Genomic DNA, 24,490 nt, shown 5'->3' with positions numbered 1-24,490 from the left:
GCAAAACTAAAAACAACACAAAACATTTGCAAGAGAAGAAGGCAAAAGCATTGACAAACATTCTTTCCTCCATTTCATGTCTTTTTCCCTGTAACCATGTCCCTTTGGGGCTCTGTAGGAATATTTGAGTTTATTTTATTTTTTACAAGTCAATAATAAGTACCTTTGAATTATATGCAATGGCATGACTATGATTTATGTTTAGTGACGGCCCTGTTCATTAGGTTCCTAAAATGGACAGACGTTAACAGGAAGCAGTGAATCATTCAAAAGTTTTGCATCTTGATCAGGTTTGCACAGAATGATTTATGGTTTCTCTTACAGTGAGAAAGCAAAGCATATCTTTATTTACTCATCATTATGCCATTGCAAGCCTGTATGATTTTCTTCTGTGGAACACAAAAGATGGTATTTCAAACAAAGATATCATATTCTTGTCCATACAATGAAAGTCTATAGGGTGCAAAGTAGAAGTCAGTCAGTCATATAGGATTGGAATAAAATGAGAGTGAGAATAATGACAATTCAACTTTTAATGATGATAAAAAAAATGTAGGCTCTTCTGAAGAAATTCAGATACAAGGCTCCAATGAAAGATTATTTGGCATGTAATATGTTAACATCCAAACTGTCCAAAATGCAGGGAACTTTAGTGTATTTCAAGTTTATTTACTTAAAAAGTCCCGGCTGAAACATCCTCCCCCCTATTGACAGAAATGTGAGAGGGAGGGGGAGATGTGAGGAAGGATTTTTCAGCCGGGACTTTTTACTGCACCGAGTCGAAGTACTCTCAGAAGTGCCATTCCGCCGTACAATATAGTTCTCCTTTGTAATCCGCTTAGAAAAGCGCCACGTTTTATTTGATGTCACCATACTTGATCGTTCAACTATTCGTGTAACTATTTAAATAGGGAAAACATGGAGGTGTTTGGTCGCTTCTAACTTGATCTCTGTTTGGTACCATAGTGAATGAATTGGGCTCAGTGGGCTAAGCTAAATGCTATCAGATCGTCATCACGCGTCAGAGCGATTAAGTGCAAGCACTCAGACGAGAGAGGTATGTATCAACTCGTTTTATTTAAAGGGTTACTTCAACGATTAGCATATGGCGTTGTATCAGTAGAAACCCTGGAGTATATTCAAATGATTGTGCTTCCAAAGGCATGTACTGAAAACGCGCCAGACTGAACACGCGTTGTGAATGTATGCCGCGAACGTGGTCGCAATTACCTCAGCTCTCATCATGAGAGCTCATCAGCTCATGACTTTAAATGTAATCTGACTCCTGCAGTTAGTGCTCAGTGCAAGGCAAGGCAAGGCAAGTTTATTTATATAGCACATTTCATACACAATGGCAATTCAAAGTGCTTTACATAGAAAGGAATTAAAATAGGGATAAAACTCGCAATAAAACTGTGACACTCGCGCGGTGACTCACTCATATTGAATAGACACATTCAGTATTTAATTGTAGTGTCTTCTCCAACTCAGTCACAGTAATCCAGTAGATGGCTTTGGGAATGGCCTCACAGGGCAGCGAAGCATTCTGGGAATTGTTGTCTTTCATCCCCATGAGACAAAAATACATTTTCTGTCTTTTCTCAGTCTAGAAAGCACCAAATTCAAAAATAATGTAACATTTCTACTACATTAATGACCCAGTTTATATACAGATTCATCTTCCCAGCACTGAAGTACCCCTTTAAGGGAATAACATAGTTTAATATAGAAAAAGCGGTGAAGTATCCCTTTAAATGAAACGTGTGGATGGCTGTTAAAAGCATTGTTAACGAACTGCATGCAAAAAAAGGCATCCCCTGAGAATGATTTGAAAATAACTGAACATGTTAAAATAATTTTAACATGTTGTGAATTTACACTTTAGAGTGGCGAAATCCAAGAGTAATGTTCATCAAGGACAGCCACCAAGCCTGTAGTAGGATATGACTTCTGACAGAGGAGAGGGACAGATTTAGTAAGGGGCCTCCAAACCTAATGCTGGAGGCTGGCCAACTGCACGTGCACACGAGAACAGCAATAAGTAGCGTGTGTGTGTGAGAGAGAGAGAAGGGCAAATCTGACACGTGAGAACATGAGCTCAAAAACAGATCTATTCATGGAAATCAGTCACACAAAACACACTTACTTCATGTTTTTAAAGTGCTAAACAATGGCTCTAGAAGGAGAAGAATAAGAATTATACAATTCAGAGTTCCTAGTTATGGTATCTAGCTTGTGCAAACAAAACACACACACACTAACACACGGACACTAACACACACCCTAAAAGAGTTAAAGATCAAGTTGTATAAAAAACCTCAGTAATAGAAACTCCTTGAGAGCATGACCTGTATAAATAATGCAATAACTTCACCAACATCTGAAGCCAAACACTGCAGATCATTCCTAGAACTATTCTGAAACTCTTGGCACAAATATTTCCCCAAGATGCCGCTTGCCTGTGCCAGTTAGAGTTTAATGCCCAAAGCTCTCAGCCAATAGAAGGCTAGAGTTTGCCAGTGAGAACAGCCCTTGACACACTGGCTGGTCACAGAGGCAAATGTTGTTTCCGAGTTTCCTCAAATCATAAAAAGCTGTTCCAGAAATGTCCTCACAAACAAGGCATTTGCTAAAAGCCCTTAACTCACCACAGAAAGCCCAAGACTAATTTGCCCAACCCATTGACACGATAACAGAATTTGTTTAAACAAAGCTCAACAGAACAATGTATTTAGTAGAGGTTTACATTGTCTGAAGAAAATGTGCCTACCACAATGCAAGGATGGTGTGTATGGTTGAAAGGGTATTGCAATGGAGTTACTAAAGGATTCTGAGTTGTTTCAAGCATGTTACTATGCGGATGTTAGGGAGTTGATATGGTGTTATGAATGGTTAATTACTGGCATGATCCTTAAAATCTCATTCTCTAAGAATGTCTGTGCTTGCACATGCAAAAGCAACCGCTACAAAGTCAGGATGATATGTAGGGTTGCCAGGGTGTTGCTATGGAAGTATTAAGGTTTACTGAGTGGTTTAAAACATGTTTCTGTGCAGATGCTAAGGTGATATGGATGGTCGCTTAAAGGTAGGGTGGGCAATTTGTCAACGCTTTTTGTTATACTTTTTGAAACTCCCCTCGCATCCCAAAAACAATCAATAATATAAGTGGCATTAATATATATTTTTATTTTATTCTTTAAATGTACTAATATTTTCTGTGGAAATCTAAGGACCAAAAAAAATGTCAGTCCAATCATTGCATTCAGTACAATGTTGATGTTCTACCTGCCTGTTAACAACATTTGTGTTTCCATACCTGCGCACAGACATCACGTCTTTAACGTGTTCTTTAAAGGGTTACTTCTGCGATTTAGCATCTGGCTTTCTATCAGTAGAAACCCGGAAGTATATTCTAATTAATCGTGAGCCGGTAAGATATTTTATGTTCATTATTATTGTAACATTGTGTGTTTTGAGACATTAAAGGTGCACTATTCAACTTTTCCGTCCACTAAAGGGCACCTATTCAAAACAAAGGCGTAGTTTGATGACGCCAAGTTTGAGCACAGCATCTTGGGACATGTGGTCTTCACCTCACAGCCGGTGGGAAAGAATCGAGATAGGACTCATGCCAGAAATCATGTTGATAGATGCAGTTATTAACATTACTGTAGTATGAAGCAGAGCAGGGCTGAGTGTTGTGGAGCTAAGCAAGGCCGCTGGAGCGATTGTTAATGAGATGAACAACACACACCTCAAATGTTGGAAATATTTGGGATATTGAAAGTACTCAACTGAACAAAATATACAACACTGGCCCAGTGGTTTTTGGATATTTTACTGCAAAAATACTACAGTTCACCTTTAAGATTTGTTTAAAATCATCTCTTATCTCATGGTGCTTTGGAGACTGCTGTGTGTGTTTACGTGTTCGGAGAGTGTTCTGAAGGGAGGGTGGGATCTTATGCTTTCAAAACTAGCTTGATATTGCTAGCCTCTCCAAAATTGCCTACCCTACCTTGCAGTCACATTAGTGTGAAAAAACAGGTCCATTGTCAATAGTGTAGAGATGTATAAAGCACTGCTTGCATAGAGATCATTTTCAAACCAACCAGCTTTCTGTTGATCAGGATGGAGAATTCACCTAACCAACATGAACATAAGCAAAATCTGCATGAGGAACTTTTTCCCGATCGAAATTCTCAAAACTCTCATCTGAAAAACTAGATTTCGCCTGCGATATTTCACAAAGCAACGATACATGTGACTGCACCTTAGGATCTTGGGTCTGGTCTTTTTTAAACAGTTTTCAACCAATCAAGTGGAAATCATGTATGACCACTTAAAGTTAAAGCACACCTTTCCACCACATTTCACACAGTGATAATCTTGGCAGAATTTGAACACATCAGTTGTTTTTTACAGTAAAATTCATTAAAACAGTTCAAACTTTAAAAAATCATTTCAATCAAATATGCATGCTAGCATTTTTTGTTTCATTAAAGAGTTTTTATAATTGAGTTTTTCATTAAATATCATTTATGTTCCAAGCAGACATCAAGACTCCTCTCTAACATGTAAATCTGGGTAAATATACTTTTATAGGAAGTTCCAGATGCCTGTGCCAACAACACAGGTCAAAAAAAGAAAGAGAGAAAGAGAGTGGGTGTGTGTGTGTGTGGGCATTCAAGTTCCGTAGAACTAGCCTCTTGCTGATCAGTCATTGTGACCAAGTGCAGGACACACCAGTACCAAAAGTACAGCACATACCACTATGCATACCAGCATGATGTAAAAAAAAAAAACAATCACAACCATTTAAACATAAAGGGTGTTTCATATACAGCTATGATGAGGGTTTTAGACCAAAAAGGTTTTACCATCAATGGGGCAAAACAACATTTAGCCATTTATCATTTGTCAAGCAGAAATAAGAGGGTCTTACCGGACACAATAATGTCATTGCGGAGGGCGCACACAGCATACTCAGACTTGGTGTACTCAGGATGTTTAGCAAGAGATGTCCACTCTCCCGTCACGGGGTCGTAACATTCCGTGTAAGGCAGATTGAACCCCCCCACTCGCTCACAGCCACCCACCACTACAATGACTTCAGAGAAGCCAGTGGACCTGCAGACAGGGAGAAGCAACATCAACAGATAAGCATAGACTTTGAAGTGGAGAAATAAAGAGATGACAGCATCAGGAAGTAGTTAAGCTTCATTCCTGCTAAGGTACAATGAGTTTCTGCAATGATTCTTTGGAAAATTAAAACTCTTCCTAGACACTTTAATGTGTTTAGTTTGTGTGTGTGTGTGTGTGTGTGTGTGTGTGTGTGTGTGTGTGTGTGTGTGTGTGTGTGTGTGTGTGTGTGTGTGTGTGAGAATAACATTCAATGTTGTGTTTGAGATATCTGACACTATGCAACAATGTTAACAATGACTGCCTGCACAGCTCTTTTATGTGTCTTTAGTGCAGACAATAACTGAATAAGTCCTATACAGTGAATGTTTGTGCATTTGTGGTTTCACTGGGCTGAATGTGTGCGTTTTTAAAATAACCCAATCATTTTGAAATATGACTTTGTGACAGAGGTTATATATGGTAGAGTGGAATGTCTGAAGAAAAGCGAATACATTTTCAGCCCCCAATGCAACATACTAACTCCAAACACAGATAACACCTCCAGAACACAGATACGGCTTCTAAATACAGACACAGACCACATTTCAGGATATGAAATCTAAATACAGAAACTCTATATTAAGATACTGCCTTCAAGTACAGATTACGCCTCCCAACATTTGACTCCTATAAAGAAAGTAATCCAAAAATACAGATACTTCCTACAGATATTTCACTAAATAAATACTGCCTCCAACATAAGACATGCGGCCACCAAACAAAGATGTTTTCTAATTCCAATTCATATTTTAAATGGATACTTTCTCTAAACAAAAGTACCTAATAACCTCTTCACTCATGATATGAATCAAGCGAGCGTTTAGAAATGGATTACATTTGCTTTGAAGAAAACGCGAGCAGTGGCTGCTCATGTCAAAGTCACAGTCACGATTCCAGGCTGTTATGATGCAGTGTTTTAAGTGATTTTTTTTTTTTATAGTAGGTGATATTCTGGTATTATATATTCCTCCTGTAATACAATGCTAATCCTCAAATGTTCAGCACAGTGCAGTGAAAAACTGACCAGTTTCCAGTGGTTTCATTGCCTCTGTGAAATGCATGCAATTTCAGTCCTACACAGGAGGAAAAAGCTATTTCCTAAACAATGCTGACAATGTGATTTGATCAGAGACTAGATTGTACCTGCGCGGTCTTGTACGTGGTGACATCATCTCATTGCCAAGTACATGGTAGCGACGTGCTTCATGCAGCAGTTGGTAACATTCTGGAGCATTCTGGATCAGTTTATCACCTTCCACCTGCAGCCGAGAAATTATCACAATCTTATTGCTCGGCCTCAAAACTGTTCCCTCATATCTGCCATTCAGTAGAGTCTAGCTATCTTGTTTAAATAATCTTGTTGTATTTTGACGATAAAGAAAGAGCTTGACTTGACTAGTTCAGCACACCTGCCAATATTTTTATAGTGAACCTCAGGATCTCGATTAGCCGGTTCAATTGTGTTCAATAGAGCAAACTCTGCAAACAGCCAAATCTCAAGTACTTGCTTTATCTAGTTTCATGATTTTAAGACCATACCATACCCAATGTAGGGTTGATTTTCACTTGAGGACATTAGGAAACAAATCAAGGTTGATTTTATGGTTCATTGATCACTATCTGCAGGGATGACATTTGTATAGGAAAAACCCTGAAACGAGAATTTTAGAACTGGTGGTTCCATTGTCCTAAAGTTAATAGGTTTTTTGTATTGTTTTTTTTTTTGGTTAAATGCCTGAAATAAGGGCTGAGGTTAAAACAAGTTCAAGATATTTTATATTTTAAAATATATTATATTTTAAAATAAAATATATATTTTATCCTGTTTTTATAACTTAAAAAACATTAGTAATACCCACTTGGGATTTATCTTAAATAAACCTTTTTCCTTGTCTTTCTAAAAAGTGTCTAAATGGGACTACAAAGGTTGCCTGGTTTCTGATTGGTTTGTCGAGCAAACCAAGATGATGCTAGCTTCCAGGTTGGCCTACAAAAATACATCACTATGGCACTATAAAAACATCCATGCAGATTTCTGGATTTACTGAACTAAAAAAAGAGCTTCTCTACCTGTCCAAATGAATGTGAATGTGGCACTCACCGTCTGTACAAAATAGTTTGGGTGAAGCAGAGGCAGTCGAACATGTTGCAGCAGATCTTTCAGCATTGGTTTGCGATACTCCACGCTGTGGTAGACCCAATGCATCACCGCTTCAAACACCAACTCCTCCCTGCCAATGGACAGTTCATCGCTGGCCAAGTATTCCTCCAGCTCATCCTTGCGGAGGTCTAGAAACTCCTCATGCTGAGCCACCTCTGGGAAATTCAACAAGGCGAAAACACGGCAACGACTGGCCAGCTGTTTGAGAGAGTGGGCATCTGCGAAGCGCTGAATGCCGAGGCAGTTGCAGGGATCCAGCTGCTCCTCCAGGAATTTTGCACAAGCATCCCGCAGAGTTGCGATCTGGAAGAGGCTGGAGGTCTCGAAGAGGAACTGGACGTTTTGTGTGGTGATGCAGGCATGTCCAGTGTAAACGTACTGCAGGAACATGTCCATAGAGTCCGCCTGGATGCCGTTGATCTCCACCAGCATCTCGCGGCTCTCCCGATGGTCGTTGCAGAACATGGCACGGAAGTAGCTGCTGCAGGCGGACAGCACGGCACGGTGACAGGGGAACTCGCGCCCCTGGACACTGATGATCACGTCCGTGAAGAGGCGGCTGTCGCGGAACTCATTGAAGACCTGGAGGACGCTCTCAGAGTGAGAGGAACCGGAAGAGAAGTTGAACACGTCGTTCAGGGTCTTGGACTCCATCTCAAAGACTTTACGCTTGATAGCTGGCAATTCAGGCACGCCACCGGAGTTCTCATGATTCAGACGGCGACCCAAAATGAGCACCATGACTGTATCTGACAGGAGACCTTCACCAACTAACAATCACTATCAATGCCTGCAGGAAAACGATAAGCGACCATCAACACCTGCAGAGCAACCACAGTTACAATCAACAAACATTATAAGTTGCATTCAGTCCTACTGAGGTCCACCTTCTTAAGATTAGTACCCCTGCTTCAACATGCCAGTCTGTAATTTTAAAGTAAATCCAAGACCTGGTTAAGATGTGTTTATCCCTCACTGTGCAGGAGACTATTGCAGCCATATAATATTATTGGCCTCTTGCATTATTCATTTCATATAGAATGTGGCTATTCTCACACTTTTAAAGTGACTTTTTGACCCTGACATGGAGGCTAAAGTTCAAGTTCATGCTCAAGAGCATTTCAATAGTAACAATTATTTTCCAAATCTATTATTATTTGTTAAAATACCCATAACCTTTATTACATCAACACTATCAAGCATAGATTATAGAAAGTACTTGCAACAATAGTCAGCAACAATGCATAGCTCTTTGGCAATTACATTAAAGGGTTAGTTCACCCAAAAATGAAATTGATGTCATTAATCAATTTAATCACCCTAATGTCGTCCCACACCCGTAAGACCTCCATTCATCTTTAGAACACAGTTTAAGATATTTTAATTTTATATTTAGTCCGAGAGCATATCCAAATGTATGCACACTATACTGTCCATGTCCAGAAAGGTAATAAAAACATCAATAAAGTAGTCCATATGTGACATCAGTTAGTTAATTAGAATCTCTTGAAGCATTGAAAATACATTTTGGTCCAAAAATCACAAAAACTACGACTTTATTCAGCATTGTCTTCTCTTCCGGTTTTGTTTTCAATCCTCAAATAAAGATTAAAACAGTCATGAATCAGCAGATTGATTCATGATTCGGATCGGCAATGTTACGTGATTACAGCATACGCTTGACAAGCGATCCGAATCATGAATCAATATGCTGATTCACAACCTTTTGAATCTTTATGTGCATACACTTGCATACGCTCTCGGGCTAAATATTAAATATCTTAAACTGTGTTCTGAAGATGAATGGAGGTCTTACGGGTGGGGAACAATATTAGGGTGAGTCATTAATGACATAAATTAAATTTTTGGGTGAACTAACCCTTTAACATTATGATTCCCACCTGAGTGGCATAGGTGATGTCAGACGAAAAGTAAAGTAATTCCTGGGGAAAAAGATATTATATTAACTTTGATGAAGCTGATTTTTTTTACCAAAGCAAGTCATTATTAAGCATTGTTTTCAAGGTAAATTGTTAACTTAAGTGTTATTATTACAGTGGTATTATAAGTGTTATAATGCGTCACAAGGGTCATGAAAACCAACATTTAACAAAGGCTGAAAAGCAAACTATTGCACAATCATCACAGAAAACAAAGGTTTTGAGGTCATAAATATCTACAAAGGTTACTAGAGCACACTGAAATGCGTCAAGACGTGACGAAAGACAAAACCCCAAAACAAATCCATTCCTCAAGGCAATATAGTACTGATACAAAAGGTACACTGATTTGTGGCTGAGAGATAAAGTGAGTGAAATAGAGAGTGTGAGTTTGCGCAATCTTTTTTTTTTTTTTCACTCAGGTTTGTTTTGTTGTGGAAGCAGAAATAAAAGAACATGGACGGTTGCTCAATACTTCCCCTACAGCTAAACAACCCCACGTGGACTAAACGGATGACCTCATAGAAATGATATCAATTCTGTGTGATTTCTACTCTACAAAAGGCTTTAAACACAGCAAACCAATTCATAAGTGTTTAGAGAAAGCATCTTATAGCCTGCTGGAAATTCCAGCCCAAAATGACAGCAGTTGGGTTCTAGTGGTCCTTAGCTGGTCTAAGCTGGGTGCAAGCAAGTCCAACAGATATTGTGTTTCAAATAACCATCCAAGTGACGGTTTTGTTGCTTATCCAATATGGTCTACCAGGGCTTTCCAGCAGACAAGACATTTCATGCACACTCTATATAAATATACAGTATGTAGAGAAAAAGTAAGTATATACTGGTGTGTTGTATACTTGTATTAATTAAAGTGTATTAATTACTGATTGCATTGATTATGCATTAATTGACTCTTTATGCATATATTTTACACACACACACACTATATATATATATATATATATATATATATATATATATATATATATATATATATATATATATATATGCTATAATAGTACAGACAGATATTATATAGTATAGTAATCCTTGTTTTTTTAACGCAACATAAACAACTATGACGCAGAATATATGACACGTTAACACTTTATCTTTAAACATAGAATGTTAACGCATTCATCGTATAGCATTATACTGACATGATCTCAATCATCAAAGCTGTTCAAAAAAGTTTTCAGCATTATTTTTCTCACCTTATCCCCAGGAGACCAGCTTTCTGGAAAACATCAAACACAACAGCAAAAGTAAAGGTCATTAAAAGTAAATGCAATCAAACTAATCCAGTTTGTTTCTGTAAAATAGCTCCATAAGCGTGAGCCTCTCTTAAGTTTTCTTTGTTAACGTCCGTATCATAGTGGCTCCTTGCGTGTTCTGGCACAAAGAAAGTACACACCGCGTTTGGGCTTCTGTTTGTGTCAGCTGTTCTGCAGGGTGTTCACTGGAGAATGTAGTTCTTGTTGAAATATCATCAGGCCTTCAAACCAACGAACAAACACCACACCCCAGAATTCCGTGCGCGAGAATTTCCATGTGGATGGCCGTTGTTTGCAAACAAAAAACAGATTATGAACGAAGACAGTTTGTCACATTGTTGTCACGACAAAATATAACAGGCTTTTCAACTGTAGCAAAACCCAGTTCTATAGTGTTCTGATTATTTGTTATTGTGTACTACGAAAGCAATTTAGATGAGAAAATGTCGTGTAAGTTATCTTGTTTAGTAACTTAGCCTACGTGTGTTTTTTTCTACAGTGCATTAAAATGCTGGTGTTGATATTGCGTTCGTCTCTTTCTGTAACAGTAGAAAGCCGACTTTAAAAAACAAAACAAAAAATAACAGTCTATTTTAAAAACAAACAAAACCGGTAAGTTATCTGGACAGACTAGGAAACGGAAAAACCGTGACGCATGACTAGAAACTTGATCTACCTTGTGTGATGATATAAATTTCGAAATATGCAAATAATTATACAAATATTATGTGAATGGTATAAATCGCGATATATGCAAATAATTGAATGAATATTGATAAAAAAATAAAAATAAAATCTCAAGAAGAAATCATCTTTATTTATTTTTTAAATGCACACGTAGCGCCATCTTGTGGTTATTTTATTTATTGTGTGGTGTTTCCCGCGCATTATTTTCTGACATACCGGTAGATTGCTGTCCCACACAAGTATACATAACGATGATGTGGAATAGGTACTCTTGGGTCAACTCTCCAGACTTAATATTAATCGAATTTTGCAGCAGCAGTGAGAGTTCATTTTTGTCAGACGAACACGAGAGAGAGAGAGAGAGAGAGAGAGAGAGAGAGAGAGAGAGAGAGAGAGAGAGAGAGAGAGAGAGAGCAGTGTTAAACATCTCTGGTAAGTGTTATTTATTTATTTTCAGTAACCTTTCAAAGAAGCCATACGTTTATAGCTATTTTAACTTAAGATAGGTAACTTAGGACAGGTTTGTCGCCCTTACAAAATGTATCATGGTTTACATAGCATTTCAGTCAAAATACTCCAGTCACTGCAATAAAATAAGTAACTTGGATTTAGCCACACACATGTTATATATAAAAAAGGGTGGCCTCTTACAATATTTGTACAAAAGTAATTTATAATAATAATAATAATAATAATACATTTTATTTATAATGCACTTTATATTAAACAAAATCTCAAAGTGCTACAATAGGCTAATATATATATTATAATAGGCTTTCTAGTAATGATATGGATAGACAATATCATACATAGGCCTGATAGCTTCTGACTAAACATGCAGGCTGGGAAATAACTTTAGTTTTTATAGACGGCTAGAAATAAAAAGTTTTAGTTCCAAAATACTTTGTGTAAATACCATAAATAAATACATAACACCACAATAAACAAAATTAATGCCTTAAAGAGGTCATGAACTAGGAAATAAAATTTTCCTTGAGATTTTGACATAAAAGGTCACCATACTATAGATGCTGTAAGTTTCAGAACAGAAAACTTCCTTGTTAGTCCAAAAACAACTTTGTTGCAGCTTTTAATAGTATGCGCTTGTTAGTATACAAAAACAGCTTGTCTATGACAGGTAAAAGACTGTCTCTGCAGATGAAAATCAACTCCTGCATGTGAGGAGAGAAGAGCAATACAATATCACTGGACTAAAAATAACATGGCCTTCCAAAGGATCTTAATGTTGGTCTTAATGTTAATGTCTCAGTTATTTATTTGTATGCGGTACATTTCACTGTAGATTCTTTGGTAAATCAGTCGCAATTTCTGTTAGTTATGATAAAAGTATGTCGTTAGTATGCAAAAATTTACTTACAATGCTCATTACTGCGACCTTTCAAACCACAATCTAAATATAATGCTATCTAAATAACAATGCTACAATCAACACTTTTCACAATTAGTTAAAGCTACACTGTGTGATATTTCCCCCCATCTCGCGGTGAAAAGGTATAGACCATCCAGTGAATAATAGTTTCTGTTCCTCTCAATTCTGATTTCGTTTAACTCCTACGGTGGCTGATTTAGTCCAAGATTAACATGGCAATCCCCATCTTCACATTCGACACGGTGCCATTGAGTGTTAAAAACACGAAAGACGAAGCTTGAATTTATGGGTATGTCCCTCTCTGGCTAATGTACTTTCAAGATGGAGGGGCAACATGGTGACCAGCATTCGAACCCCTCACCTGTATGTATTTTCAATGGCATATTATAAACTTATGAGAATACTGTATTACACGAAAGAAGTAAATATACATTAATGAGCACATATTTTTTAAAGAACTAATTGTTTTTAGCTAAGAATAAACTAAAAAAGTTACACAGTGTAGCTTTAACCTTGAGATCTCTAATAGTAAAAACGTGCAACAAAATGTAAGAGTTACACATGTAATACTTAGCTATTGCATATGCATAGATTACATTGAAGTCTCACAGCAGACATGTCTCTTCAAACAGAGCGTTCAGAGCAGAGGACTAAAATCAGGGTAGGAAAAATGCCTTTTATTTCTAAATTATGACTAATTTTGATGTAAAAATCATGCTAATATTAAAAGTGCACCACATGAAACATTATAAAACAATAAAGCAATGCAGTTCATGATCTCAAATATTATTCTGGCATCATGAATTATATTACTTTCCCCCTGTGAACAAAACCGCAGTTGATCATCATTAGAGCTAGCAAATGTAAGGTTTTAACTCAACGAGTTGATTAAAAGCTCAGCAACACCCGTTCAAAGGTCTTTTTCACATGTTCAAATAAGCGTCTTTATAGCACAGGTGTGATAGTTCTTGGCCTATTCAGCCGAAAGAACTGGAACAGCACGCCGCACAGTTCTCTGTAGCGGAGCCCGTACAGGTACGGAGCTAAGGCTTTGGGCAGGATGAGTAAGACGTTACACACCACCAGGGACATCCACAGGTTTGCTCTGAGGTCCAGTGTCTCACTATTATGGCAAAGCATCAGCTCGATCACCAAAACCAGCAAGGGACAGAAAGCCAGGAACAGGTGGAGATAATGGATGAGAAATGTTCCTTTAGCACGGGACGAGGCCTGGCCTTTCCACACGCCTGAACTCCGTGCATAAAAGTAGAGGATGAGGTAACCAGACAACACCAGGAGGAGGATAAAAATAATTCCGGTGACTGTCAGCAACATGGAGACGTGGAGTGGGCGAAAGTGGCTTACAGTCAAAACCATCAGCAAAGGCAGGGAGCAGATGTGGAGGGCGCAGGGGCCCGTACTATGGTACCACAAAAACATGCCAACAGCTGCCGCAGGGAAAAAGACTGAGACAGCCCAGATGGCAGCAACCGCTCCGTAGGTTCGCGACACAGGCCACACCACCAGGTAGCGAAGGGGTGCTAACACGGCAAAGCAGGTATCCAGCACCATTGCTGTAATACTTAGTACACCAGAACTGTATAATACCGCGCATAGATAGAGCACCACGGCACACGGCCACTCTGTCATCAACACGCCAGATAAGTTGATGCAGGCACTCAGGATATTCATGCAAACAAAGAGTAGGTCGCTGAGAAGAAGATTGGCCAGGAGAAGGTAACGCGTCTGCTGCCGCAAGTCAACTCGGGACACGATACGTACTAGAAGAACCGGAGTGGTCAGCAGAATGGCCAGGAAGGCCAAAATGGGGCACATCTGAAGCAATTTCATGTGGCAGGGAGGAATGAATCCATGCCATTCGTGCGCAAACATCTCCGCTGGGCTTTCAGAGGAGTTCGAAAAATTCGTGGAACGCCTGTGAAGCTCAGCTCGACCAGACTTGTTGTACCAATTTCCAAACGAACAAAGCATAGATAAAAAAATATCTTCCGAAGCCAGGTAGAAAAGCTTAGACTTTCCCTCCATCAGAGTTTCCATCTCTTGGCACGTGTTTGTGCGTCTAATCCAAGGCAAAGAGCGACGGACAGGTAAATGTGTCTCTCCTTCCCTCTTCCCGCAGATTGTGCTAAGTGATTTAGGGGACAGATTTGTCACAGACACGCTTGTTCTGTAGATGGTTTCCGTGGAGATAGAGAAACAGGTAAATATCACTCTGCAGCTAAAAGGATCAGAATGACACTCTGGGATTTTGCCCCAAGGCATAAATATTGATGTCTTCCTAGAATCAGCACCATTGCATAACATTTATACTGTTGTGTTAGGACTGATTGATTGTTTAACTTAGAGGACTAAGTGCCTCATAGGTTAAACATTGAATGCTTATAGGAAATTGGAGAAAGACACAATCATGTAAAAATCTTGAAATGTACATTTATTTATCTTACCAAGAGAAAAGCAGTACTATCGACCACTACTTTTGCACACAAGAGTTTGAATCAATATTGTGGTCATGAATAACAACATAGAGTATATAGCTGGAGAAATCTTACAAAAATGGTCAAGAAATGTCCTTAATCAATAATTGTTGCATATATGAAAGAATTAATTATACACACGCGCACACACACACTCAAACACGCTATATTGACAAAAGTTTTGGGATGCCTGCCTTTACATGCACACAAACTTTAATGACATCCTATCTTAATCTGTAGGATTTAATAAGGAGTTGGCCCACCCTTTGCAGCTATAACTGCTTAAACTCTTCTGGGAAGGCTTTCCACAAGGTTTAGGAGTGTGTTTATGGGATTTTTTTAATCATTCTTCTAGAAGCACATTGGTGAGGTCAGGCACTGATGTTGGACGAGAATGCCTGGCTCACAATCTCCGCTCTAAATAATCCCAAAGTTTTTCTATCGGGTTGAGGTCAGGACTCGGTGCAGGTCAGTCAAGTTCCTCCACACCAAACTCACTTACCCATGTCTTTATGGAACTTGCTTTTGCACTGGTCATGTTGGAACAGGAATGGACCATCCCCAAACTGTTCCCACAAAGTTGGGAGCATGAAATTGTCCAAAATGTCTTGGTATGCTGAAGCATTAAGTGTTCCTTTCGCTGAAACTAAGGGGCTAAGAAAAACAACCCAACACCATAACCCCCCTCCACCAAACTTTACACATGGCACAATGCAGTCAGGCAAGTACTGTTCTCCGGGCAACTGCCAAACCCAGACTCGTCCATTGGATTGCCAGACACAGAAGCGTGATATGTCACTCCAGAGAACATGTCTCCACTGCAATCTCTCTTGGTACAACAATTAAATTCACTGAATTCAAATTTGACCAGGACATTTCTTTGTGAGATTCACCCAGTTGCACTCAATATAGTTTCGTTATGATGAATTACAGCACAAACCATTCAATCTTTAGTTTACAAATGAAAAATTATATAAAAATATGTAAATATATGTAATATTCTTTCGTGTCAGTTAAAATGCTTTAATAGAACATTAATGCTAAATATAAAATGTTTCTTTTGAGATCTCTTTTTTTGGATCAAGAGTAATTAAAAATTTTCCTTTTGCAAATGAATTCAGAGGAACTTGATCCAGTTATTTTGCAGGGTGGCTCTGCTCTAGCTTCAAGTCCCCTCTTCTAGGTTTCACTCCTCTGACTTAGATGTCTTTTCTTCCACAACACCTGCTGGACAGTCTCGTAAATCTCACGATATCGCAATATGTACAGGTAAGGGGTGCAGCAGCGTGGCAACAACATCAGTACGCACATATTCACTAAGTCAATCCACACTCCCACATCATCCTTGGTTTCTTGCTTTAAAAGAGCCAGCTCGACAGCAAATACCAATGCAGGTACAAAGTACATCATGAGCAACAGAGTGTGGGCCAAAAGTGTCATACGTGCCCGGGAATACCGACTACGCCATATTCCAGAAGTCTTGGTGATGATGTAGAGATGTATGTAACAGTACACGATGAGAGTAGTGCAGAGGCTGATGGCAATAATGAAGTACAAATGAACGCCAACCTTCCTCTTCTCCAACGAGTGCAGTGCAATCAGGATCAAACACACTGGACGGCTGTTCTGGTTCTTGTCAATCACCGCCTCAAACATCACTAGCAAAGACACCGGACACACTGCGGCTATCACCCACATGATCATGATTATCTTCTTGGTCCGAGATGGTCGGACAATCTCGTTGTAGCGTAATGGCCAGCGCACAGCCACATACGTGTCGACGACCATCAACGTGACGGTGAGCACAGAGCAGCTGTACGTCATTACCATGCTCACCATCATAAACTCACACAGAGAGTGGGGCATGTACAGGCCCACGGAGTTGCAGGAGACCATCGCAAGGTTTACGGTGAGGAAAAGCATGTCGGCGAAGAGCGTGTTAGCAAGGAGCAGGTAGCGGGTCTCTTGACGTAGCGAAGGAAAGCATAGTATGCAGAGGGACAGAACGGGGTTGACCAGCATTGTGACAGAGGTCAGCAGAACCGTGGGGATGAGAAACAGATCCATGCGACTCTTCTCCATTATGTTGTACCAATCCACAGAGATGTTAAAAAGGAAAGATTGAGTCATATTTATAGTACAACGACACTACTGAGAGAAAGAGTTGGGATAACGAACAATAGCTCCTCTGTATGCTGAGACTCAACGGTGGAGCACATATGCGGCTTCTCTACCTAAAGAAAACAGAAAACAACAATATTCAAAACACATCCTGCTCTGCACAGTTAATGGGAATTTCCTTCCTAATATTACTGGCAACCGACTAGCAAATTTTTAAAAAGGAACTATCCTGTCAATATGTCGCAGCTAAACTTCTTGTTTCAATAGTAAGTCAACAGGAGATGATGATCCATTTCTGGTGGACTTTAAAAGGATAGTTCCCCCAAAAATGAAAACAGTCATCTTTTACTCATCCTCATGCTGTTCCAAGCTTGTATGTCTTCTTCCTTCTGTGGAACATAAAAGAAGCCATTTTGAAAAAAAAAAAAAAAACATATTTTTTTCTTTCTTACAATGAAAGTGAGTGGTCACCAAATTACCTACGTTCTTCAAAATATCTTCTTTTGTGTTCCATGGAAGAAAGAATCACATAAAAGTTTGGAATGACATGAGGTTGTGTGAAGGGGATGACCGAATTTTCAGGTTCGAGTGAACTTTCCCTTTAAATGAATTGTAATGGCCAGAATGAATATTTCCAGTTTGCAGTTTCTCCCCAAAAGATAAATAAATAAGGATGGATAAATGTTACACTGAGAAACATTAAAATCAAAATCAAACTAATTAAAAGTATCAGTCATCAAATAAAGCACTGATTAACATTTTATCCCAACACACAATTTGACAAACATAAAAGTCAATTGTTTTGTAATTGTAACCTTCTTAATTTCTATGCATCTCATTCCAGTATCTAGTATATGGACCAGAATGATAAACAGCTAAAAGCAGAATGATAAACAGCTAAAATACTCCAATCACTATACCTCTAATTAGAACAAAACGTTGATTTGTTTTTTCTTTTGTATTCCTGATAATACTGCACTTAAAAAGAGAAAAGAAAGAAATGCAGAAAATGGGTGCCAGTCCATATATTCATGAAAACAGTAAGACAAATGTAAGGGTTAACAGAATACAATTTTTACAAATCTACTTTTGAGTGAAACTAATGAGCCTTATAAACCATCTTAAATTTTCAACGATGCCAGCAGCATCAAAAGTCTGACAAGCAAAGCAAATAAATGCAAATAATATGTTTATTTTGTGGTAGAAATAAGTCCTGTCTGTAATAATACATTAAACATTGTGACATGGCAGAGTTCCAGGTCCACAAAACACTTCTGTTCGTTTCAGCGCCGTTTCACCGACAAACAGTCCACAGAGGAAGAATGAAATACGAATGCATTGACTAACAATCGATTAACTGTAAAAATGACTCACGTACCTGTACCACTCATCCACATGTGCAGTAACCTCTGCTTCCATCCAGACCTCCATTAGACTAATGTCGCCCCAGATCAATACCTCACGACTCCGTCCTTGTTATCAGAGAGCAGGCGTTCCACTGATGCGCACAGATCCGTAAGCGATCGCACGGCACTAACACTCTTTAAGCTCTCTGTGGTTACTCAGCATTTGGTGTAAATTGTGCTGACCCTCCCCATGACAGATAAACTAACACTAACACGGTTATTACCTCAATGTCCCTCAACACTATTATGCACTTCATATCCGGAGCTAAAAGCTTATAAAGCAATAAATGAGATGGAGGGTTGAACAAACAAATAATATTCAAAATTTTTGGCATGAACACCGGCCCTTAAACAAATTTATGTTTGCAAAACATGCAAATCTGATGTTCCAATGTACCACTTATAAACAACATTAAGGAATCTTGTTGAATGAAAAAGTTTTTAATAATTTTGAATACAGAATGCCTCATTTCTTGTCCTTCTTGTAACCAGTGTTCCAGTGATGCTTCCTCCTGTGCTGTCCATCATCATCTTTATCTTCCCCTAACTCTTCATCTTCATCACTGCTATACTCGTCCTCCCTCCCTTCTTCTTCTTGCTCTCTTGCCTCCAGTTTGCAAAAAACATGGAACTCCTCTACAGTTGCCATGGCGACCTGCGTCAGGTAGGTTTCCTCAGAGACGCAGAGGACGTCTTTGAGCGGGGGGTTGACGATGAGTGTTTGGCCCTTCTTGTCTGGCGTCTGGTACAGTCCCCTCCTCTCCAGAAAACTGTGACGACACCGCAGCTCAGACAGAGACAACCTGAACAGCTTCGCCTTCACCATCTCTGCATGCCGCACACCCATACGGAAATATGCATACTGCGGAGGGGAAACAAGCTGCGAGTCATTTTGCAACTACTGTAAACCCTAACAATACCAACTACAATGAGCCAAAATGGCTCACACAACAATCATAAGAAAACCATTTATGAGGACAGTTTACCCTCCAAAAATGTGCGATATTATTGCAATATTCTAATAATTATTATTATTACTATTTAGCTATATAAATAAGATCATTGGGCTATTATTATATTTATAACAGTTCTGACTCTCGAATCTGACTTGACGAGTCTTTCGAGCGCTGATATTAGACAGGCTGTCAGTCAGCAGTTACATTGTTAGGCCAGTAGGTGGCGGCAACAGACTGTCTTTATGAGTGAGTCATCAATAAACCAGCCCAGAAACGCTGACTCATGTATGACAAGGGCTGCTCCGAAAACCTATTCTGACAGACAATGACTTGTAAGGCAGCGTCTGTGCATGAAGGATAGACTTCTGAGGCAGCGTAACAGTTTAAAGGGTTAGTTCACCCAAAAAGGAAGTTTATGTCATTAATGACTCACCCTAATGTCGTTCCACACCCGTAAGACCTCCGTTCATCTTCAGAACACAGTTTATTTTATATTTAGTCTGACAGCGTATCTAAGTGTATGCACACTATACTGTCCATGTCCAGAAAGGGAATAAAAACATCATCAAAGTAGTCCATATGTGACATCAGTTAGTTAGTTAGAATCTCTTGAAGCATCGAAAATACATTTTGGTTCAAAAATCACAAAAACTACGACTTTTATTCAGCATTGTCTTCTCTTCCACGTTTGTTTTCAAAACTCAAATAAAGATTAAAACGGTCATGAATCAGCAGATTTATTCATGATTCGGATCGCCAATGTCACGCGATTTCAACAGTTTGACACGCGATCCGAATCATGAATCAATCCGCTGATTCATAACCGTTTGAATCTTTATGTGAGGTTGGAAAACAAATGCGGAAGAGAAGACAATGCTGAATTAAGTCGTAGTTTTTTTTATTTTTGGACCAAAATGTATTTTCGATGCTTCAAGAGATTCTAACTAACTAACTGATGTCACATATGGACTACTTCGATGATGTTTTTATTACCTTTCTGGACATGGACAGTATAGTCTGTGTACAGTTAGATACGCTCTCGGACTAAATATAAAATATCTTAAACTTCTTACAGGTCTTACAGGTGTGGAACGACATTAGGGTGAGTCATTAATGACATCAATTTCATTTTGGGTAAACTAACCCTTTAAATGATCTACAGAGCAAAATCGTTTTTTCTAGCTCAGCTGTCACAGAATGGAATGCACAGGATTGAGGGATATCAAAGGCAGCAAAGAATACATTTATTCTCCCTTCAAAACTCGATTAGATGAAGGTATCTCAGGAGACCGGAAGTGAAGGCAACATTAGATTCTGACGTGGCTTGATGGCTTCCTACCTAGCATTTTCCAGGTTTTGGACTCAGAAAAAGGTGTTGAAATTAATTCAACTTTGAGTAACACTTAACTAGGCTCAATTAACGATCATCACGTCACTTGGTTAACGCTGAAGCTGATATGTCACTTCATAGAGATCAATGTCATGGGAAATCCTCTCAAACGTTGAAAGGGATTCTACCCCAAATATATTTATATATTTAATGCTTATCTGTAACGCTTTATCTTCTGCCAACTGAAGGCAAACTGATTTTTTTTCTCTTGTTGTCGCAGCCCTGCCTCTGGCTCCGTCACGGAGAGCAGACGAGACGACAGGCAAGCGTGATAGGCTAGAATGTTTGTGAAATAATTTTTTTATGTAAACATAAAAAATGCATAAACAATGGTATATTGCGTCACCAAAATGTATCATGGTCATGTCCCTATATTGTGCGTTAAGTCGATACAATGATTATCGCCACAGGCCTAGTCATCAGAGCAAGGGAAAATTTTAGTGAAGAATGGTTTAAACTTGTGCAGCTGTAATCCTGGTCGTACCTGAAATTTGTGCTCCAGCTGGGCCAAATCCTCCTCCAAAATCTCAGGTGACTCTCTGAGGATGTCTGTGACCTGTAGGACGGTGAAGAGGCATTTCTCTCTGAGCAATCGGGACACCATGTTTACTCGTTTGATTGGCAGGACCATGACCTTGGGGTAGTGACTGATCATCCTCTGCAGACTGCCTGTGGACAGATTTGAGTGTGGTACTGTGATAGGTTGCCTTGCCATCTGTGCAATAAGTCAATTTGTGAGATTTCCTCACTACTAAATATTCCACGGTCAAATGTTGGTGGTATTATAACAAAGTGGAAGCAATTGGGAAGGAAATCCCAGAGCGGGGTCAGCATATGCTGAGGGCAAAGTGCGCAGAAACCGGTAACTTTCTTCAAACTTTCAGTCAATAGCCACAGATCTCCAAACTTCGTGGCCTTCAGATTAGCTCAAGAACAGTGTGTAGAGAGCTTCATGGAATGGGTTTCTATGGGCGAGCAGCTGCAACCAAGCCTTACATCACCAAGTGCAATGCAAAGTGTCGGGTGCAGAGGTGTAAAGCACGGCGCCACGGGACTCTAGGGCAGTGGAGACGTCTGCTCTGAAGTAATCTAAGTCTCTAATGTTCAACTAAGGCTGCCTTTATTTGATCAAAAATGACAATAACAGCAATACTGCTAAATTGTATTAAAAAGTTTAATTTTTGGGTGAATGATCCCAAGTTAACTGGACACACTCAAAATGATGTCAAGTGATATCTATTTTATATACAATGTTAATGGGAAAAAAAGAAAAGAAAAAAGTTTGGGGTCTGTAAGATTTTTTTAAATGTTTTTAAATGTCTCAAGGCTGCCTTTATTTGATCAAAACTACAAAACACTAATCCTGCTAAACAGTATTATTTGTGTATTGTGTATGTAATTTATTCATGTGATGGTAAAGCTGAATTTTCAACATTACTTAAGTCTTCAGCATCACATGATCCTTCAGAAATCATTCTAATTTGATGATCTAGTGCTCATGCATATTTCTTACTATTATCAAATGAAAACAGCTGCTCAACATTTTTTCAAGTTCAAAATAACAGCATTTGTTTGAAATAAAAAAGTACCTATATAAATGTCCTTACTGTCAGTATTTATCAGTGCATCTATGTTGGACAAAACTATTAATCAAAAAAAATCTCACTGACACCACACTTTTGAACAGAAGTGTTATTTGGTACCAGAAAAGATGCATCACCTTCTACCAATCCCATCTTCCTCAGATGATCGAGGCGTTGATGTAAGTCTGCAGCTTTAAGTGAATATACCTCTGGACACTTCTGCATTATTTTCAGGATCCTGGAGGGATTTAATCCCAGGAGAAACAGTGCTGTCAGAACAGACGGAACATGTTTCCCTCGGCTCTTCGTTGCACCTTCATGCATCTTCTCTGCTTGAGTTTCTGAGAAGCCCATCTCAAGCAAAGAGGACAGGGTGAGCTGGGTCACAGGACTCTGGGTGACCTGACCGGTGCGAGATGGATTCGCTTGATGGAGCTCCTGTTGTGTGGAGCAGAACGGCATATGACCTCTGCTCACAGCCACAGGACAAACACTCCATCTCCACATCCATTGCACCACCTGTGACTCAGAGAGAGGGAACAAACGCTGTTCAATTGAATACACAATGGTGCCAAATAGTGTTTGGACACAATAAATCTAAGGCCTTGTTTCACAGACAGGACTTAAATTAGGCCAGGACTAGACCTTAGCTACATTGGGACATTTAAAGGGATAGTTAACCCAAAAATGAAATTAGCCCATAATTGAATCACTATCAAGCCATCCTAGGCGTCTGTCTATGACATTCTTCTTTCAGATGAATACAATCGGAGTGATATAAAAAAATTGCCCTGGCTCTTCCAAGCTTTATAATGGCAGCCTAAAATTTAAAGACCAAAAAAGTGCATCCATCCATTTAAAAAGTAATCTACACAGCTCCAGGGGGTTAATAAGAAGGAGCGCCTTCCATATTCACCTTAAAAAGAAAGTGTAGCGCCTCTCACAGTTCAAAATGCTTACGTTATGTCCAACATTATCATCATGCCAGTTATGCTTTTTCTGTAAGTTGAATACCTTTTTTTTCTTTTTCATTTTTGCCCTTCTGCCATTATGAAGCTTGGAAGAGCCAGGACATATTTTAATATAACTCTGATTGTATTCGTCTGAAAGAAGAATGTCATATACACCTAGGATGGCTTAAGGGTGAGTGAATGAATCATGGGGTAAATGTCATTTTGGGGTGAATATCCCTTTAAATAGCTTTTATAAACGTGCCTTAAAAACATTACTGTTGCGTGTCTTGAGACAAAACAATGGCACTGAGATATTTTAAGATCCGCCAACACAAGTTGCTTTCAGTTAAAACAGCTACAAATTTATTTTTAGTGAGAACTAACTTGAAAACTATTCATAACTTGAAAGCATTTGCGTCATTTGACTTTAAAACTGTACTTTAATTTTCATCGTGACAAATAGCCCTTCTCCCGTATGAATGCATGTGCATAGAGATGCTGCAACTGTACTAGAACTTGTTTTAATCAGTTTCAGCGAAAACAATTAGAGGATAGTTTGTGTAAATGACTGTGACCTTGCACTTCTAAGCATTCAGGAATTTATAGTCTTAACTTTGATTTAGGACATCCAGATTTTCTAGCAATCACACATACGGTTATAACACAAAATACGCTATTAAGCCATTTTTATAATGCGATTGAACACAATTGCTAATCTGGTTCTTCCCACCAGCAAAGCACTGGCGGAATTCGCTTAATACAAAGTTACAGTTGGCATCCTCACGAGTTTCTTGGCAACTGTAGATCATTCAATTTAGCATCCAATTCGGATTTTTTTTTTTTTATAATTTCGTCCTCACCTGTTTTCTGCATACATGTGTACCCATCTCTGTGCCGCCTCAAAATACACCCGAGCTGCAACAACAGGCAGAGCTCAAAAGTTCCGGATG

The 24,490-nt window shown here is 39.0% G+C and overlaps 3 protein-coding genes across 5 annotated transcripts in view; all 3 read right to left on the bottom strand.

Annotated features, from left to right (window-relative positions):
• Positions 1-18,953, bottom strand: part of klhl24a (kelch-like family member 24a) — a 30,272-nt gene extending 11,319 nt beyond the window's left edge. The window contains exons 1-6 of one of the 3 annotated variants that reach the window (XM_067452629.1): positions 18,631-18,953; positions 16,776-17,365; positions 9,225-9,246; positions 7,286-8,088; positions 6,328-6,443; positions 4,946-5,130 (exon numbers count right to left, since the gene is read on the bottom strand). In XM_067452629.1, the coding sequence (XP_067308730.1) occupies positions 4,946-5,130; positions 6,328-6,443; positions 7,286-8,088; positions 9,225-9,246; positions 16,776-17,261 (1,612 nt within the window). In that variant the 5' untranslated portion in view covers positions 17,262-17,365; positions 18,631-18,953. Of the gene's footprint in view, positions 1-4,945; positions 5,131-6,327; positions 6,444-7,285; positions 8,167-9,224; positions 9,247-10,499; positions 10,719-16,775; positions 17,366-18,630 lie in introns of those variants that run through there. The other 2 variants (XM_067452627.1, XM_067452628.1) reach the window with 2 other exon arrangements.
• On the bottom strand, positions 13,381-14,694 carry LOC137089134 (probable G-protein coupled receptor 148). The gene has a single exon (XM_067452630.1). The coding sequence runs from the start codon at positions 14,692-14,694 to the stop codon at positions 13,582-13,584; it is 1,113 nt and encodes a 370-aa protein (XP_067308731.1). The 3' UTR covers positions 13,381-13,581.
• A 127-nt stretch (positions 18,954-19,080) lies between the features above and the next one.
• On the bottom strand, positions 19,081-24,462 carry mterf4 (mitochondrial transcription termination factor 4). The gene is made up of 4 exons (XM_067452631.1): positions 24,401-24,462; positions 22,725-23,106; positions 21,489-21,673; positions 19,081-19,520 (listed from the first exon to the last, which is right to left on the bottom strand). The coding sequence occupies exons 1-4, from the start codon at positions 24,425-24,427 to the stop codon at positions 19,125-19,127; spliced, it is 990 nt and encodes a 329-aa protein (XP_067308732.1). The 5' UTR covers positions 24,428-24,462; the 3' UTR covers positions 19,081-19,124.
• Between the last annotated feature and the right edge of the window lie 28 nt (positions 24,463-24,490).

The sequence above is a fragment of the Pseudorasbora parva genome, chromosome 9 (assembly GCF_024679245.1).
Source record: "Pseudorasbora parva isolate DD20220531a chromosome 9, ASM2467924v1, whole genome shotgun sequence".
NCBI lineage: Eukaryota > Metazoa > Chordata > Actinopteri > Cypriniformes > Gobionidae > Pseudorasbora > Pseudorasbora parva.
The sequence above is the reverse complement of the archived record's forward strand: the minus strand, read 5'-3'. Positions and strand labels throughout refer to the sequence as shown.

Bases quoted from the DNA above. Each gene is read 5' to 3' on its own strand.
- LOC137089134 (XM_067452630.1), bottom strand. From the start codon at position 14,694: ATGGAAACTCTGATGGAGGGAAAGTCTAAGCTTTTCTACCTGGCTTCG.
- mterf4 (XM_067452631.1), bottom strand. From the start codon at position 24,427: ATGGGTACACATGTATGCAGAAAACAG. The intron at 23,107-24,400 runs GTGAGGACGAAA...TCTGAGTCACAG, and splicing joins CACATGTATGCAGAAAACAG to GTGGTGCAATGGATGTGGAG. The intron at 19,521-21,488 runs GTACGACCAGGA...TCCCCTCCGCAG, and splicing joins AGCTGGAGCACAAATTTCAG to TATGCATATTTCCGTATGGG.